General features: G+C 31.6%; 2 protein-coding genes across 2 annotated transcripts; one reads left to right on the top strand and one right to left on the bottom strand.

Moving 5' to 3' along the window:
* Positions 1 to 1408: 1408 nt before the first annotated feature.
* LOC104097075 (hexokinase-2) lies at positions 1409 to 6790 on the top strand. Its single transcript, XM_009603586.4, has 9 exons — positions 1409 to 1927; positions 4061 to 4214; positions 4310 to 4492; positions 4762 to 4836; positions 4970 to 5125; positions 5286 to 5384; positions 5462 to 5592; positions 5705 to 5786; positions 5974 to 6790. The coding sequence occupies exons 1-9, from the start codon at positions 1656 to 1658 to the stop codon at positions 6316 to 6318; spliced, it is 1497 nt and encodes a 498-aa protein (XP_009601881.1). The 5' UTR covers positions 1409 to 1655; the 3' UTR covers positions 6319 to 6790.
* On the bottom strand, positions 6701 to 10688 carry LOC104097074 (receptor-like protein kinase 5). The gene is made up of 2 exons (XM_009603585.4): positions 7929 to 10688; positions 6701 to 7474 (listed from the first exon to the last, which is right to left on the bottom strand). Exons 1-2 carry the CDS (start codon positions 10552 to 10554, stop codon positions 7044 to 7046), a joined length of 3057 nt encoding a protein of 1018 aa, XP_009601880.1. The 5' UTR covers positions 10555 to 10688; the 3' UTR covers positions 6701 to 7043.
* Positions 10689 to 17069: the final 6381 nt, after the last annotated feature.

Below are 17069 nucleotides of genomic sequence, written 5' to 3'. Positions count from 1 at the left end.
AAGGACATACAAAAGACTTGTTGTAGGAACTGGTCCGTAGTAGTGTTGTACTTTGTTCTTGATGCACTTATGACTTCAATGCTTGCTTATCAGATCTTGAGTGCTTGAATTATTTCACAAATGTTCAAGTGATGTTTTGTTGTAATGCTTCTTGTTAATATCATTTGGATGACATCACTTGGATGATGTAAACACTTGGTTGGTAAAAATCCCTTCCCAATGGGAAGTGACTGTTGCACTGTTTCTGTACTGTAGCATGTATAGTGCAGGCAGTCACTTTCCAACTGTAGAGTTGACTTCGTACTGCTGTCAGAAAAACTCAAAGGGATCAGGTCCCTGAGTTGATTCTTTTTTGTCTGAAGTCATACATCACACATTAGCTTGAGTCCGTTGATATAGATATATATCAAGTGTACATCAGGTCCTTTATCTGGTTCTTAACAATAAGTTTGTTAGATCATCAAAATATAAGTGTAAGATACTTTAAACCCATCAATTATGTACATAAATTTAAAGTTTGAATAATATATCAGTTTCTCTCTATACTTATCTTTACTTTACGATCATTATTTTATAATACTCTTGAACTTGTCTCGAAATATTAGTTATACACTGTATGTCACATCTTTGAAAGAAGATTTTGGCCTCACTTTAGCACACACGAAGATATTCTTGTTGAAGTACAAAGAAAGAGTGGCTACTACTATGGGTCGTCTAGCAGGGTGTATAAGAATAGTATTAATTACTATTATGATGAGATTATTTCATATCAAGCGTTTGATTTGGTGTATTAAAAGTTTTGAAAGGGCAAATTTATTTTTATACATGTTTATCCATATATTAAAAATTATAATATTATTATTGGCATTTTTTATTATGTATAAGAATGATATTGAATATAGTATATATAACTAATACTACTTGTATTAGTTATATATAAATTAAAAAATACTATCAAATAAGAAATTAATAATATAAAGTTAAGATGTACTAGTATTATTTTTCCAAATACATCATACGGATCAACCTCTAGTGTTTCGTGTTATTTGTACATCATGTCCCTTTATAATTTTAAATTTAAAAAAATGACCTTTTTAGATCTCTTATGTGTAAAAGACAAATCTCTTACATATAAAAATAAATTTTTCATATAAAAAAAAAGAAGATAAGGTAATAAAATTAAAACTAAATTTGTAAAGAGTCAAAAAAATCAATTGACCCTGATGTTTCTTTAGCTTTCTTTTTATTTTTATCTTTTGGTTAAATTAAGGTTAATAATAGTGTATAATATTTGGTGCACATCCCAAAAATATATATATATTGAGACAGACACAGAAAGATTCTTTAACAGACTTTGATAAGCATCAAAATAGCAATTTCCTTATATTGTGGGGACCTACTCTTGTCTTCTTCCATGTCACCTCAAAAATCTTCAATAATTCTCTCTCGCATTTTCCTTTCTTTTTTACACACACACACACACACACAAAAAGATACCAAGAAAGTATCTAATTGTGAATCTTTAACAAACCAATACTACAAACAAACCAATACTACAAACAAACCAAAAAGCTACAATCTTTACAGTAGAATATTCAGTTTGAATACACAAAAAGAAAGAGCAATTGTGTGTTGTTGTGTTACAAGTGAAAAATATGGGAAAAGTGGTGGTGGGTGCAGCAGTAGTATGTACAGCTGCAGTATGTGCTGCTGCTGTTTTATTAATGAGGCACAAAATGAAAAATTCAGGTAAATGGGCTAAAGCTATGGATATATTGAAAGAGTTTGAGGAGAAATGTGAAACTCCAATAGGAAAATTAAGGCAAGTGGCTGATGCTATGACCGTAGAGATGCATGCTGGTCTTGCTTCTGAAGGTGGTAGCAAACTCAAGATGCTTATTAGCTATGTTGATAACCTCCCCACTGGGTGAGTCTTTGTGTGTGTGCGCGCGCGCGCATAAACTGATTGTTTGCTTATTTGGGTATCAAGAAATTGTGTCTTTTTTCAATAAAGTTGTGTTCTTGGAGGTGTTCTAAATATATATGTGTGCTTAAACTGATTTTTGCTCATTTGGGTGTCATATAATTGTGTCTTTTTTCAATAAAGTTGTGATCTTGGAGGTGTTCCAAATATATATATGTGTGCTTAAACTGATTTTTGCTTATTTGGGTGTCATATAATTGTGTCTTTTTTCAATAAAATTGTGATCTTGGAGGTGTTCTAAATATACTATATTGTGCTTAAACTGAATTTTGCTTATTTGGGTGTGGAAAAATTGTGTCTTTTTTCCAATAAAGCTGTGATCTTGGAGGTGTTCTATATATTTGTGTGCTTAAACTAATTTTTTCTTATTTGGGTGTCATATAATTGTGTCTTTTTTCAATAAAGCTGTGATCTTGGAGGTGTTCTCTCTCTATATATATATATATGTGCGCGCGCGCGCTTAAACTGATTTTTGCTTATTTGGGTGTGGAAAAATTGTGTCCTTTTTCAATAAAGCTGTGATCTTGGAGGTGGTTCTAAATATTTAGAAATCTTACTCTCATGATTTTACTTTCTAGGGTGGAGTTATATCAGTTTTGTGTGTGTATATATGTGCTTAAACTGATTTTTGATTGTTTGGGTGTCATATAATTGTGTATTTATCAGTTTTGGAGGTGTTGTAAATGTTTGGAAATCTTTGTTGATTTTAGCTTCTGGGGTGGAGTTATATCATAGGGGTGTGTGTGTATGTGCATTAACTGATCTTATGCTTATTTGGGTGTGGAAAAGTTGTGTCTTTTTTCAATAAAGCTGTGACTTGGAGGTGTTTGTAAATGTTTAGGAATCTTATAGCCTGTTTGTCAAAACTTTTAAGAGGCCAAAAGTGCTGCTTCTTCTTCTTTTTTTTTTTTTTTTTTTGGGATAAAAGTGCTTTTGGGAAGAAGCACAAGCATTTTTTGAGAAGTAGAAAACAGTAGTTTCTTCCCAAAAATAGAAGCAGAAGCAGTTTTGACTTTTCTTCTTACCAAAAATACCCTTAATAAAATATAGTATATACCAAAATAACCGTTAAACCTAATACTTAGAATATTAATGTATAAATATTTCTTATTATTTTTAGGATAGTTTTCTAATATATAGTGACTTTAGGGGTGAATGCTTTTATATTTGTTGAATGATTTTTAATATATTTAACTTATATTAAAAGAATTAAGTACTTTTAAATTTTATTTTCATATTTTACTTAAATAAAATGAAAAGATTTAATAATTGCCTGTAATAACAAATTTTTAAGATTATTTATTTACTTATAATATTAATTATTAAGTAAATCTATTCATGTCGTTATTCGTAATTTGATATTTAAAAGCATTTTCTGAAAAGCTTGGTCAAACACAAATTATTGCTCAAAATTGTTTTTCAGAGTGATTAGCCAAACACAAACTGCTTCTCTCCAAAAGTATTTTTCTCAAAAGAGCACTTCTCAAAATAAGTTAATTTCTCCAGCTTGGCCAAACAGGCTATTACTCTGTTGATTTCAGCTTCTGGGATGAAGTTATATTAGATTGTTTGTGTGTGTATATACAATATATGTGCTTAAACTGATTTTTGCTTATTTGGGTGAGGAATATTTGTGTCTTTTTCATTAAAGTTGTGATCTTGGAGGTGTTGTAAGTATTTAGAAATCTTTAATCAGGTGATTTTAGCTGTTGGGGTGGAGTTATATTAGATTTTTGTCTGTATATATGTGCCTAAGCTGATTATTGCTTATTTGGGTGTCAAAAAATTGTCTCTTTTTCAATAAAGGTGTGACCTTGGAGGTGTTGTAAATGTTTGGAAATCTTACTCTGTTGATTTTAGCTTATGGGGTGGAGTTATATCAGGTTGTCTATTAATTTTAGCTTCTGAGGTGTATATATGTGCATAAGCTGAATTTTTGCTTTTTTGGGTGCCTTAAAATTGTTTCTTTTTCAATAAAGCTGTGATCTTGCAGGTGTTGTAAATATTTAGAAATCTCGCCCTGTTAATTTTAGCTTCAGTTTAACGTATGGTATTACTTTTATTCCTTCATCTTAGGGACGAAACCGGTCTGTTTTATGCATTAGATCTAGGCGGCACAAACTTCCGTGTGATGCGAGTGCAGTTGGGCGGGAAAGAAAAGCGTATAGTTAAACAAGAAGTTAAAGAAGTTTCAATTCCAAAGAATGTGATGGCTGGATCATCTTCTGATGTAAGTATAAGCTGTATCATCTTTGCAACCGGCAATCTTGTTTCATCCACTCAGGGTTATTACCATATGATTAAACTTCGAACTGCTAACTGCAGGCGTTATTTGATTTTATTGCTACGGCGCTTGTAGAATTTGTTGCTACAGAAGACGACGATTTTCGTCTTCCACCCGGAAGACAAAGGGAGCTGGGCTTCACCTTCTCTTTCCCAGTTAAACAACTGTCAATTGCATCAGGGACTCTTATTAAATGGACAAAGGGCTTCTCCATCGATGATACGGTTAGTCATTCGATTCTCTGATTTTCACATCCAATCGATCATGCCAACAGTGAACCTAGATTTAGTCGTCATTTTAATGTAGGTTTTTGCATTGATTGGGATTTAACACATACGACTTTATACATACAAAGTAATTTGGAGTTGAGGTGTAGTTGATTGTTTATTTGATTGCGTTTTCACCGACTTGAATTAAAAGTACGTTAGAAAATTTCCTTTTCGAACTATATTTTATTTCAGTGCTGAACTACTCCTGACGAAATCTAACATAGGTTGACCAAGATGTTGTTAGAGAGTTAACAAAAGCAATGGAAAGGGTCGGTCTTGACGTGCGCGTGGCTGCTTTGGTAAGTTTTGCTCCAGATTAAATTCTGTGTGAATTTCTATAAAGAAGAAGTGTGCTGATGATGTTCGTGTATTATGTTTTTTGTATGTCTGGCATTTCTGATTATTAATCTTATGTAATTCTTGGGTGTTTAGGTCAATGATACTGTTGGAACATTAGCAGGAGGTCGGTATAACAACCCTGATGTCATTGCTGCAGTAATATTGGGTACTGGAACCAATGCAGCATATGTTGAGCGGGCAAATACAATTCCCAAATGGCATGGTCTGCTGCCTAAATCAGGAGATATGGTAGCTTCTTGTGACATTCATAATGCGTTTGTGACTTGATATATGCCTAATTCATTCTTCAAAAATATTTTCCTTGGTGTCGGAAACCTTATGGTTGTGATCAAACTAAGCATGAATCTCATGTTTGTAACGTTAACGTAATTTTGTTTGGTATTTGAAGGTTATTAACATGGAATGGGGTAATTTCCGCTCATCACATCTTCCGGTAACAGAATACGACCAAAGTCTTGACACTGAGAGTTTAAACCCCGGGGAGCAGGTAACAAAAACAACCCCCTTCCATTTTCTGCATTTTTCTATCTTACATCTGATTTTGAACTATTGGCAACTGAGCAGATTTATGAGAAGATGATTTCCGGGATGTATCTTGGAGAAATTTTGCGCAGGGTCTTGTGTAGAATGGCTGAAGAAGCTTCATTTTTTGATGATTATGTCCCACCGAAACTGAAAACTCCATTCATATTGAGGTAGGTATTTCTTTAACTGACACATTTACTATGGTTGCGCTGGGAGTTATTTATTTTCTGGCAGCCGCAAGCCCAACTCTTCCTTTCTAAAGAAATGCCACAAAACATGCAGGACTCCGGACATGTCTGCTATGCATCACGACAAGTCTGCTGATCTCAAGGTGGTTGGCGACAAGCTGAAGGATATCTTAGAGGTAAATGGAGTCCTGTGTTTATTAATATCAAACATTCGACTAAAGTGAAACATTATCAATTTTTGAAGTTTGTCATCTATTTCGGCCTTTATATGAGTTAAACCACGAAACACTCCTAAAGCTGGCTAAGCTTAAGTGGAGAACAACTTATTACTCAACCTATTTTCTATATATATTTTTGTCACAGGTACCTAATTCTACCTGGAAAATGAGGAAAATAATTGTAGAGCTATGTGACATTATTACCTCTCGTGGAGCTCGTCTTTCTGCAGCAGGAATCGTGGGCATCCTCAAGAAATTGGGAAGAGACACTTTGAAGGATGGAGAGAAGCAGAGGTCAGTAATAGCTGTTGACGGTGCATTGTTTGAGCATTACACAAAGTTCAGAAATTGCATGGAGGGAACTATCAAAGAGTTGTTGGGAGACGCTGCGGAAAGCATAGTCATTGAGCTTTCGAATGATGGTTCAGGCGTTGGAGCTGCACTATTGGCTGCTTCTCATTCACAATATCTCGGACTCGAGGAATCTTGATCATGGTCAGAGTGATAGAAAAAGCCTGAGATGGTTTCTACATTTTGTATCGCCCCATACCTCGTAAAAGAGAACCCTCTTCTTTCACCCCATACATTTGGGTAATGATGATGATATGAGATGAGCTTAATGAAAAAGTGAGGATTCATATCGTCGACTCCAACATGTTTGGGACTGAGTCGTAGTAGTTGTTGTCATTTAGTTGCCACATTTTTTTTTGTAATCTTTACAAGATTCACTATTGCCAATAAGTTTTAGTAGTGAGGTAGTTCAATCTTCCTTGGTTATTTTTTCTTGATTTGTTCGGAAGCCTATCCTCCTTTCATTTAGTTTAGGACTTTAATATTTTCTTTTTGTCAGTTATTAGTGAGAAAAGAAAACATTGAAAAAGGAAAATTTCTGTAGCAAAACAATGCCAAGCAACAATATGGATCTAATACAGTATGTACAATCCTAGTTTTTCACTATCTAATACATCATCTTTGGTCTTATTCTTTGCTATTCTGAAGGGAGCCTTGGCGTAACTGGTAAAGTCGTTGCCATCTGACCAGGAGATCACGAGTTCGAGTCATAGAAACACCCTTTTGTAAAAATGCAAGGTAAGGCTGCATAAAATGTACCCTTGTGGTCCGCCCCTTCCTCGGACTCCGCGCATAGAGGGAGCTTAGTGCACTGAGCTGCCCTTTTATTCTTTGCTATTCTCACTATCATATATTCTAATGCCATCAAATAAGTGATGTAAAACCAACATCATCATTTTCTGCAATCCTTTCACTCCTGGAATTCTTGAGTAGTGGTGAAACATCATGTTCTGTTTCATCTTTCTTTTCACCAGATGTAGGTGAACTGTTGTTACATTGGATCAAGATTTGCAAAACTTCCTTCATTGTAGGCCTTGATGAAGGAAATGTGCTAGTGCAAAATATTCCAAGCTTAAACACAGTGCAGATTTCATCCAAATATCGCGATTCTTTGATGTTTTCATCCAAAGTGTCGACTATTGGGTGTCCTTTTTGGAGGTGGCGCCATGCCCAGTCTGCAAGACATGAATCTTCGTCTCCAAAATTGGCTTCTTTACTGGTCACTAGTTCTAAAAGGATAACTCCGAAGCTATACACATCAACCTTCTCAGTCACTCTTGTTTTACGCGCATACTCTGCAACACCAACATGAGAATGTCAACTGTTAAGATATAACTAAGTAAATAAAGTATGCTATTTCTAATAGCTTAAGCTTTTAGATCAAATGATCACATAATTGATATGGCATCGGAGCATGCAGAGGTCGTGAGTTCAGAGTTTAGTAAGCTTTTAGATGAGATGGTCATACAACTTAATAAGGTATCAGAGTAGGTTTAAATTTCACCGCCATTCATTATCAACAAGAAATTTCACGTGCTTGGTCTATCAAAAAGAATCAGGTTCATGCGTGAGGGCCAGTATTGAGACATAATTAAGTAGATAAAAATTTGTTCTCTCTAATAACTTAAGTTTTTAGATGGGATCGTCACACAATTCAATTACATATATGTGGTTTTATCTAGGTAAGAGATCAAGCTAACTTCTTAACTCTTAAATTTAATGATGCTATATGAGTTAATGGTTCTATACCTGGAGCAATGTACCCAAAAGAGCCAGCTACTGTTGTCACTGTGTTATCTCCAGGCTTGAGTAATATCCTGGCTAGGCCAAAATCTGCAATTTTTGCATTGAATTCAGTATCCAATAGGATATTACTTGACTTCACATCGCGATGAATAATAGGTGGCGAGCAATCATGGTGCATGTAGCAAAGACCGCGAGCAGCTCCTATCGCAATTTGCAGCCTCTTAGGCCATTCCAACACCAAATGTGGTGCTAAACCTGAGACATTGTTCAATCTCTTCTTTGAATGAAGCCATATATCCAAACTCCTATTCTCCATATATTCATACACAAGAAGCTTTGACTCTTCACTGGAAATGCAACACAGCAATTTTACTATATTGGAATGTCGAATCGTACCTAATATCTGAACTTCTGCTAGAAACTCTTTCTCAAGCTTGTGATCCAACCTTTGGTTGCTGCTCCAAATCCTCTTAACAGCAATATGGTTACCTGATCGGCTTAAGGGCACGAGGTAGACCTGTCCTGAGCCTCCACTTCCTATCGTGTTGTTATCGGTCAGATAGGATAAAATATCTGATTCTGTGAAGTCTAACTTGTGGAATGATGTCTGCTTCCATGTCGAGACCAATTCTTGCTTTCTTTTTCTATGACTTCTCAACACAAAAACACTATACAAAACCGCCACCAGAAAAGAGACTGCTGCTACACTACCAAGAACAGCAACAAGTTTAACTGGAAACTTGTCTGACTTTGTTTTCCCCTTACAAGAACTAAGTCCAACTAATGGATTACTTGCACAAAGACCGGGATTATTCAAGAAACTCTTATCGAAAGCTGCATTCTCTAACTGAGCTGGGATTTTACCCGATAGGCGATTTGATGACAGGTTAAGTGAAGTTGGAATCAACTTACCTAATTCAGTTGGAATATCACCTGAAAATTGATTACTTGACAAGTCCAAAACACTGAGTTTTGGTAAAAGGCCAAGTGCAGTTGGGATTTGGCCTGATATCTGATTCTTGCTACAACTTAAAGTAACAAGAGATCTCCATGAGGTAATATTAGATGGAAAATTACCAGAAAGTAAATTACCATCCAACAAAAGTACAATTAATTCTGGTAAAACAGTCAATTCTTGAGGGATTTCACCACTTAAGAGATTATTACTTGCCCTGAATACACTTAAACTGTGCCAACTACCCATTCCAGTTGGTAACTCGCCCGAAAACTTGTTGTTTCTGATATCAACTAAGGATAAATTTGATCCCACTTTATCTGGAAGTTGACCACTGAACAAATTATCATTGATCAACAAAGTTGACAGTTTCTCAGCTGTCCATAATCCATCAGGAATCTTACCAGAAAGACGGTTATTCTCAACGCGAACGGACTTCAAACTGTCACAATTTCCAAGTGAATCAGGTAGTTCACCTGTAAGTTTATTCTCAAAAACAATCATTTTTGACAAGACCTTGTTGTTACACATACCCTGAGGTAATTTCCCAACAAGTTGGTTTTGTGAAACTTGGAAGTCCTCAAGCTTCGAAAATCGACCAAAATCAGGCGGAATTTCACCTGATAATTTGTTGCCAAACAACTTAACATTAACCAGTGATGGTAATTTGCCTACACTCAAAGGTATTTCTCCTGATAATTGGTTGTAAAACAAAGACAAACCAGTCAACTTAGTCAACTTTCCAAAATCCTCAGGTATTTTTCCAGTCAAGCTGTTATTACACAGATCAATAACATCTAAATTCAATGACAAAATTGTCTGAGGAATTTCCCCTGATAATCTGTTGTTGTAAAGATAAACTATAGTCAAATTCTTGATCTGAAATACACCACTAGGAATATTACCACTTAAGCCATTTAAGGACAAGTCTAAAAATTCAAGACTTGTCATATTACCAATATTTTCAGGTATTTCTCCAACTAAATTTGCTTCTGTCATCCAAAAATTCCTCAGTTTTTTTAACTGAGTAAAACTTGATGGTATTTCTTGCGGAGCAAAACCATTGAAACTTAACACTAAAGATTCAAGATTCAACAAGTTACCTATTTCTATAGGAAAACTGCCACCAAATAAATTCCCCGCGAGCACGAGTTCTTTAAGCTGATCACTTAAGTCACCAATTGTTGAAGGGATATCACCATTGAAGTTGTTTGAAGTCAAGTTAAGGACTTGAAGATTAACCGAAAGACGATTAATATCATCAGGTAGTGTACCATTCATGTAGTTAAAAGAAAGGTCTAAAAATTCAAGATTTGAACAGTTGTAAAGTATAGTAGGAAAAGGTCCAGGAATAAAGTTGTGGTTCAAATCAAGAAAGGTGAGATTTTTAAGATCACAAATGAATGATGGGATTGGTTCAGAAATTTGTCCAAAATAAATCTGAATTCCTGTAACTGAATTATGGTTACAAATTATTCCTGGCCAAGAACAATGATTTGAAGATGAGTTCCAGCTTGTGATATTAGGAGAAGTAGACCAATGTTGTTTTAATTTGAGTAAAATGGTATTTTCTTGATTGGAATTTGGCTGAGAATTCGCATTGAATGTGTAAAACAGAAAGGTGAGAATGGAAAAAAGGATTTTGGGAGTTGAGATTATTATTTTTTGGGACATTTTTGTGATTTTCTAGTGAAGAAATTAGCTTCTAAGGGTGCTGGGAATTTACATGTAGCAGAGTTTTTTCAAGAATTGAGAAGATGGTTTGTTGTAGATTGGTATAAGGTGGTGGGATCAATGTGAATACTATTTGGTCAACTTTGATTATATAAACTTTTTGATAACTAAAATTCAAATACTGTGTTATTTTCTTGTTCACCCCATTGTTAGTTGGTTGACTTTGACTAAGGGATTGTCTGGTTAATTATACAGGGATTATAATATATAGATTGTTTATATGATGATTAATAATCAATGAATAGTAATCTTGTAGATAATAATTAAGAGATTATCATTCACATGATAGAAAAATCATAATGAAGAGATTGTAAGTTTGTAACACATGAATTACTTACTTAAAAGAACAAGAATTACTTACTTTAAAATGGCATTTTGTCTTTAAACAGTTTTACTCACGTGCTTGCTAATGTATGAACTCTTAATTGACATTATATTTTCGTTTAAAATAATACATAAATTTTCGTATAATTTAATGTAAGTATCATTTAATGCTGCCAATCAAACATTGCATTAATTAGGCGATGATTATTTTTCTTACTAGTATTAGCACCTGCGCGGACACTAACCATGTCAAATATTTGAGTTATTTGGATTATATGTAAATAATCTTAAAATTTAAATTTTTTCGATAAATATAGATAATCATTAGATATTAATTAGGCAACACTACATGAAAAAGATTAACCATTTCTCAAATCTCCTAGTTATAATTCTATTTTTTCTTTTTGGTACAATTCTCGTCGATGTCATTTGATCTTAAAAATAGTCAGGAAACAAAATAATAACTCATATTTATGGCAAACACAATCAAATGTTGACACTATGAAGGACTCTTTGGATATGACTTAACTCTTTTACTACTACTTGAACTCTTATTTGGTGTGTTGATATTTTTCAAAAAATATTTCTATTTTAAAATTTCAGTTTCTAATTTTTTTTTTTCAATAATAATTATTTTTATAATAATATAAGTGAAAATATTATCCTTATTTTAAAACTCATTTTAGTCGGCTATCTAAAAATTTAAAAAATTCATTAGCCACTAAGTTATTTTCCCTAGTATGACTTCATTTTCATATTTGATATTAACCATGTTAAATATCTGAGTTATTTGAATTATATGTAAATAACCTTAAAATTTAAACATTCAAGATAATTATAGATAACCCTTAGATATTAATTAAGAAATAATACATGAAAAAAGACTAACATTTTCTCAAATCTCGTAATGATAATTTTATTTTTGCACCATTCTCATTGGTGTCATTTGAATCTAAAAATTGCCACAAAGCGAATAATAACTTGTATTTATGGCAAAGCACAAAGGTTGACACAATATAAACAATTCTTTAGTTACAACTTGACTCTTTTACTACGACTTGAACTCTTACATTCCATGATGTTATCTTTCAACAAATATTTCTATTTTGAAATTCCAATTTCTAAAACTTTATATATATTTTAATAATGATTATCTTTATAATGATGCAAGTAAAGATAGTATCCTTAATTCAAAACTCATTTTAATTGGCTATCTAAAAATTTAAATGATTCTTTAGCCGGTGAAACTTTATTTCAGTATGACTCCATTTTGAGTTTATCTCTAGCCACAGATTTTGAATTTTAAATACCTCATTAAATGTTAAATTAGTTGATTGTCATTATATAACATTAAATATTTTATCTTAAAATTGCCAAGTAGTTTTTTGTCGATACCATACTTGGCTTAACCTCAATGCAAACTACGCAAATTGCATTTAAATCCAAATTTGAATATCATATCATTTTGTTAGTAATAGTAAAAAAATTTAAACGACACATAATGTAAATTAAGAAAAATATTCTACGATATCCTTATCTTATAATCTATGTATTTGAGTTGAAAAAAATATTTGAAATCAATGAGATCAGCTTCCAAATTTTTTATACTCAACAAAGATGAAACAAAAGAAGAAATTAGTTGTCATCTCTTATTTCTGGTTTTTAGATTTTTCATACATTTTTTTATATTTATTTTCTTTTATCTTATTTTTTATGTCTGTCTTTCTTTCTTTTATTACAAAAAGTTAATTTATTTCACTATAAAAGGATGAGTTTTAATTGAAATTGTCTCCATAAGAACTTTATTTATATTTTTAGTCTTTGGTTGAAATTTTTTCATATTTTTTCTTTTGCCTTTATCTAATCAACCTAAATAGGTGCTCTCACAACCACTTAAATTAAAAATAAAATTAAAGGATGAGTAATTTTATATATAATTCATATATAATATGTGTATAATCATGTGTTACCGGTATATCATCTATGTATATTAGCTATAAAAAGTAAACAATAAATCTGACCGATATTTATGTAAATATTCCATAAGATTTCGGTTTCTTGATTTTATCCATGATATGACTTCTATTATAATAATTTTAAAAAATCTCTACTAAAATTCAAAAATATCTTATATTTTTATTTTTAAAATTACATTATATTTTAAAAAATAATCTCATTTCGAAATAATTTGTTTACATTTTAAAAAAAATCACGTCATACTAATTGTTTGTTAAAATATACTTTTTGTTACGCTTGAAAATCGCTATAGAAACTATCAATTAGAAAACAATATCCCTCTTGTTGAATTAGAGAAAATTTTTTTGCACATAATCTAATGATTCAAAACTAATATTCTTTAACGAAAAAAATATTATACCCTTGCATTGTTGGCTTGACTACAGCTAAGTGAAGAGGTTTCGGCTTATACCCTTCAATTCCTAAAAGGTTCTATATTGAAATTAATGATAGCAATTGTATTGCCAAAGTTTTGTTATTTGTTTGATGTCGATTTATACAAATTGACTCTTCAAACAAATATTTTTCAAAAGGGAAAAAATAACTTTTTTTTAATATTGACTGATTTTTGTGTTGTTTCTTTCTCCATCATGTAGGTTTACTTCAATATATATGTAAGTAAACTTTTATTCGATTTTAAAACTCTTTTTTGTTATCCGGATAACATAGACGTGTACCCTATACATTACATTTATTTTAAAAGAAATTTGCTTTATTCAAATCTAGATATAGTGTTTTAAATAACTATAATTATAGGGTTTAAAATGTGAAAGGATTCTATATTTATATGGAGTAATTTTTTCTTTTTTGCTAGAGGCGGAGTAGTATTTAAATAATTAGAAAAGATTACAAAAGTTTCTAATTGCATATAATCATTAACCGAATTAAGTATGATAACAAAAGATAAATTTCTTTTTTATTTTAATTCAAATTTAAAAACTTTATCTATAAATTCAAAATTATCATTTAATTCAAATTCGGTTTATATATACATACACACTTGTATTTCTATTTGATTAACATAGTCAAATATAGAATAAAGTTACCATATACTATTGACATTTATTAGCTTGCCATTTGGCTTAACCACAATGTCAATATATATGGTAACTTTATTCCTTTAATAGAGAAATAGAGATTGTGGCAAACCCAAGGTTGTACTCCCTACGGTCTACTTTAATTGATTTTTTTTTATTTTCACACATATTAAAAATTTTACCTTTTAGCATGAATTAATAATGAAATTGATCATATTAATCTTTATTTATTTATTAAAAATATAATAAATACTCCTAGCTCTTTACTCCAAGGGTAAACTTAAAAAAAATTAATCCTTTTTTTATATTTAAAAAAAATCAAATATTATGAACCCAAAAAATCAAATAAATTGGACCACAGGTGGTATTATCTTACGCGGAATTTTACGTTGAGATTGATTATGCCAATACAATCATAAGTCATAACAAATGACTCCTGAAGGCTAAAGGTATCAAATTGACAAATTAAATCAGAATTGGACAGATCAAAATAGGTTAAGTAAAAATGCAAACTAGAATTTAACTCGTTATAATTACGTTTTGTGCACACTATAATTGACTAGGAATCAGGATCCGAACTCGTTCAACTCAAAATGATTCCTTGTCACAATTGGATTATGAAATTTCTCTCTATCCATTTATCTTATTTTCTTTATTGTTTACTATTAGTTAGGCAAAACGTGACAAATTCGGCCGAAATTTAGGCATGAGCATCCCCTCTGGGTTGCTTTCTTTTCACTGATTGTATGCAAAATATTTGACGAGTCAATTTGTGTTTAATCCATTTTGCCCATATTTAATTATTAATTATTCACTTTGACCAAAAAAAATAATTATTTACCAAACACCACTTAGCGTTTAACAAGTTCACCAATTAAATACAAGAAAATAAATATATAAAAATTATTTATTTATCCAAAAAATATTTTACGTGAAAATAATATTTTTCTACATACCAAGCACACCATGGACTAACACCTCTTGGCTTATAGCCTGTTCGGACAAGCTTCTCTTGGCCAAAAGTATTTTTTTTAGCTAAAAGTATTTTTTTTTCACAATTAAGATGTCTAACCAAGCTTTTAGAAGGAAAAAAATATTTTTGAGTAAAAGTAGTTTTTGAAAAGCAGAAAAAATTAATCTCTCCCTAAAAATAATTTTTTTTAAAGTATTTTTGAGAAAAATACATTTGGAAATACTTTTTAAAAGTTTGGCTAAATACTAATTGCTACTCAAAAGTGTTTTTCAAATTGATTAGCCAAACACATATTGTTTCTCACCAAAAGTACTATTTTTTTAAAGTATTTTTATAAAAAACGTATTTCAAAATAAGCTGATTTTAGAAGTTTGGCCAAATAAACTATTAATCTATCAATAGAACTCGAGTTCTTTCTTTTTTATTTAATTAATTTTGTTTTCCTTCTCAACTCCAGACAATTGCCTCGTCAACTGGCAGAGTGTTGGGTGTGTTTATATTCAAAGGTAAGTACTTTTCTCAACTAAATTGTGTTAAATCAAAGATGGAATAGTTAGGACCATTTCTTTTCTTGGTTAAAGTACTCAATTCCTTTTTCTCAGTTCTATGGCATGTTCCCTATTGAAATAGCTATTAGAAAAAAAAGATAAAAGAGTTTGTTACATTTTCTCTAGTATGAAATTACCAAGATTACTATCACCCCTTTAGCTATTTTTCCATGCATTCCATTGCTTATTAATCAAAGTGCTCTATATTTCTTATTACATTTGCAGATTTGAAAGAGTTACGCAGTATTGAGGAAATTGATTGGTCTCAATCAATCAATATGTTTGAGAGTAAAACTAACCTACGTACCTCGAGAAAACTCAAGAGTTACTTCCTTATCACTTAAAGGCCGGAAGAAAATAATTTTCCTCGACCACTCCTATAAATTGTATATAAAGAAAAGGATTGTTAAAGTTAATAGACTAATCTATTTATTGGCCGGGCATTTCTTTCTATGACCGCCATTCACCATATTTTCCTGCTTAGTGCTGGTTTCATTTTCCACAATTAAAACCACTAAATTAAAAGTTCTCTTGCTATTAGTGGCAAGTGAATTTTCAATACAACGATCTCTTAGATTCATTTTGGAGATTGATTACTCAAAAGTTTAGATCGGAAGATGACGTATTATCTCATATTCATATATCGTTTGTCTTTTAAGGTATAATTTGCATCCATAAGCAGGGGCGGATATACATGGGCTCAAGCGGTGTCACGTGACACCGCTTTGTCGAAATTTTTACTAATTTATATATATATATATTGGGTATAAATATTAAAAAAATAACACCACTTGTCATTATATTAATTGATTTATTTATTTATTCACTTCTTCAAAGTTGACACCTCTTGTGCAAAATTAAGAAAGATTTAAATAGCTTTAATTGTGTATTTATCTAAACTACATTCATTTCTTATTAAATATTTTACTTAATTAAACTGATCCACTAAAAAGCAATAAATAAATTCATACTTTTTAAGAAAATACCAAATATTTTGAGACGAATTTAATTTGCCGCAATGAGTAGCATATGATGGAATCCCACGTCGAAGATAGATGAGTTCCTTGAACTTTTTGTATGGCTCGGAGAATCCTTACCATTTAAGCTAGTTAGGCTCAAGATCCGTTTTTATCGTGGTACATGGTGTTTTTATTGTTGAGTGGTTCTAGTTTCTACCTTTTACTCCCCAAAAACGTATGACAAAGCACGAAACACATTTAACTAGGGCGAATGTTTTAATATTGATTTTCCAAAAAAAAAAAAAAATCGCAAATAAATTACTCCATATATTTTTGTAGCCGACTTTAGCAAGTAAGTTTGAGCCTTTTGTAGTGAGCGTTTTACTTCTCAAAAAAAAAAAAACTTTCGATACAAATCCGAATTAATCGGAACCCAATACAGATATCAGACGTCATATGAAAAATTTAAAAAAATGTAAACACCATTTTTTTCTTATTACCAATAAATCTTGAACTTTTTAATACATAATATTCTGGAAAGTAGGTGATTAGGAAAGAAAGCCACGTCTCACATGTTTATTGGTTTATAAACTATTGG

Source organism: Nicotiana tomentosiformis, chromosome 6 (assembly GCF_000390325.3).
Source record: "Nicotiana tomentosiformis chromosome 6, ASM39032v3, whole genome shotgun sequence".
Taxonomy (NCBI): Eukaryota; Viridiplantae; Streptophyta; class Magnoliopsida; order Solanales; family Solanaceae; genus Nicotiana; species Nicotiana tomentosiformis.
This window is presented reverse-complemented; position numbering and strand designations above follow the sequence as displayed.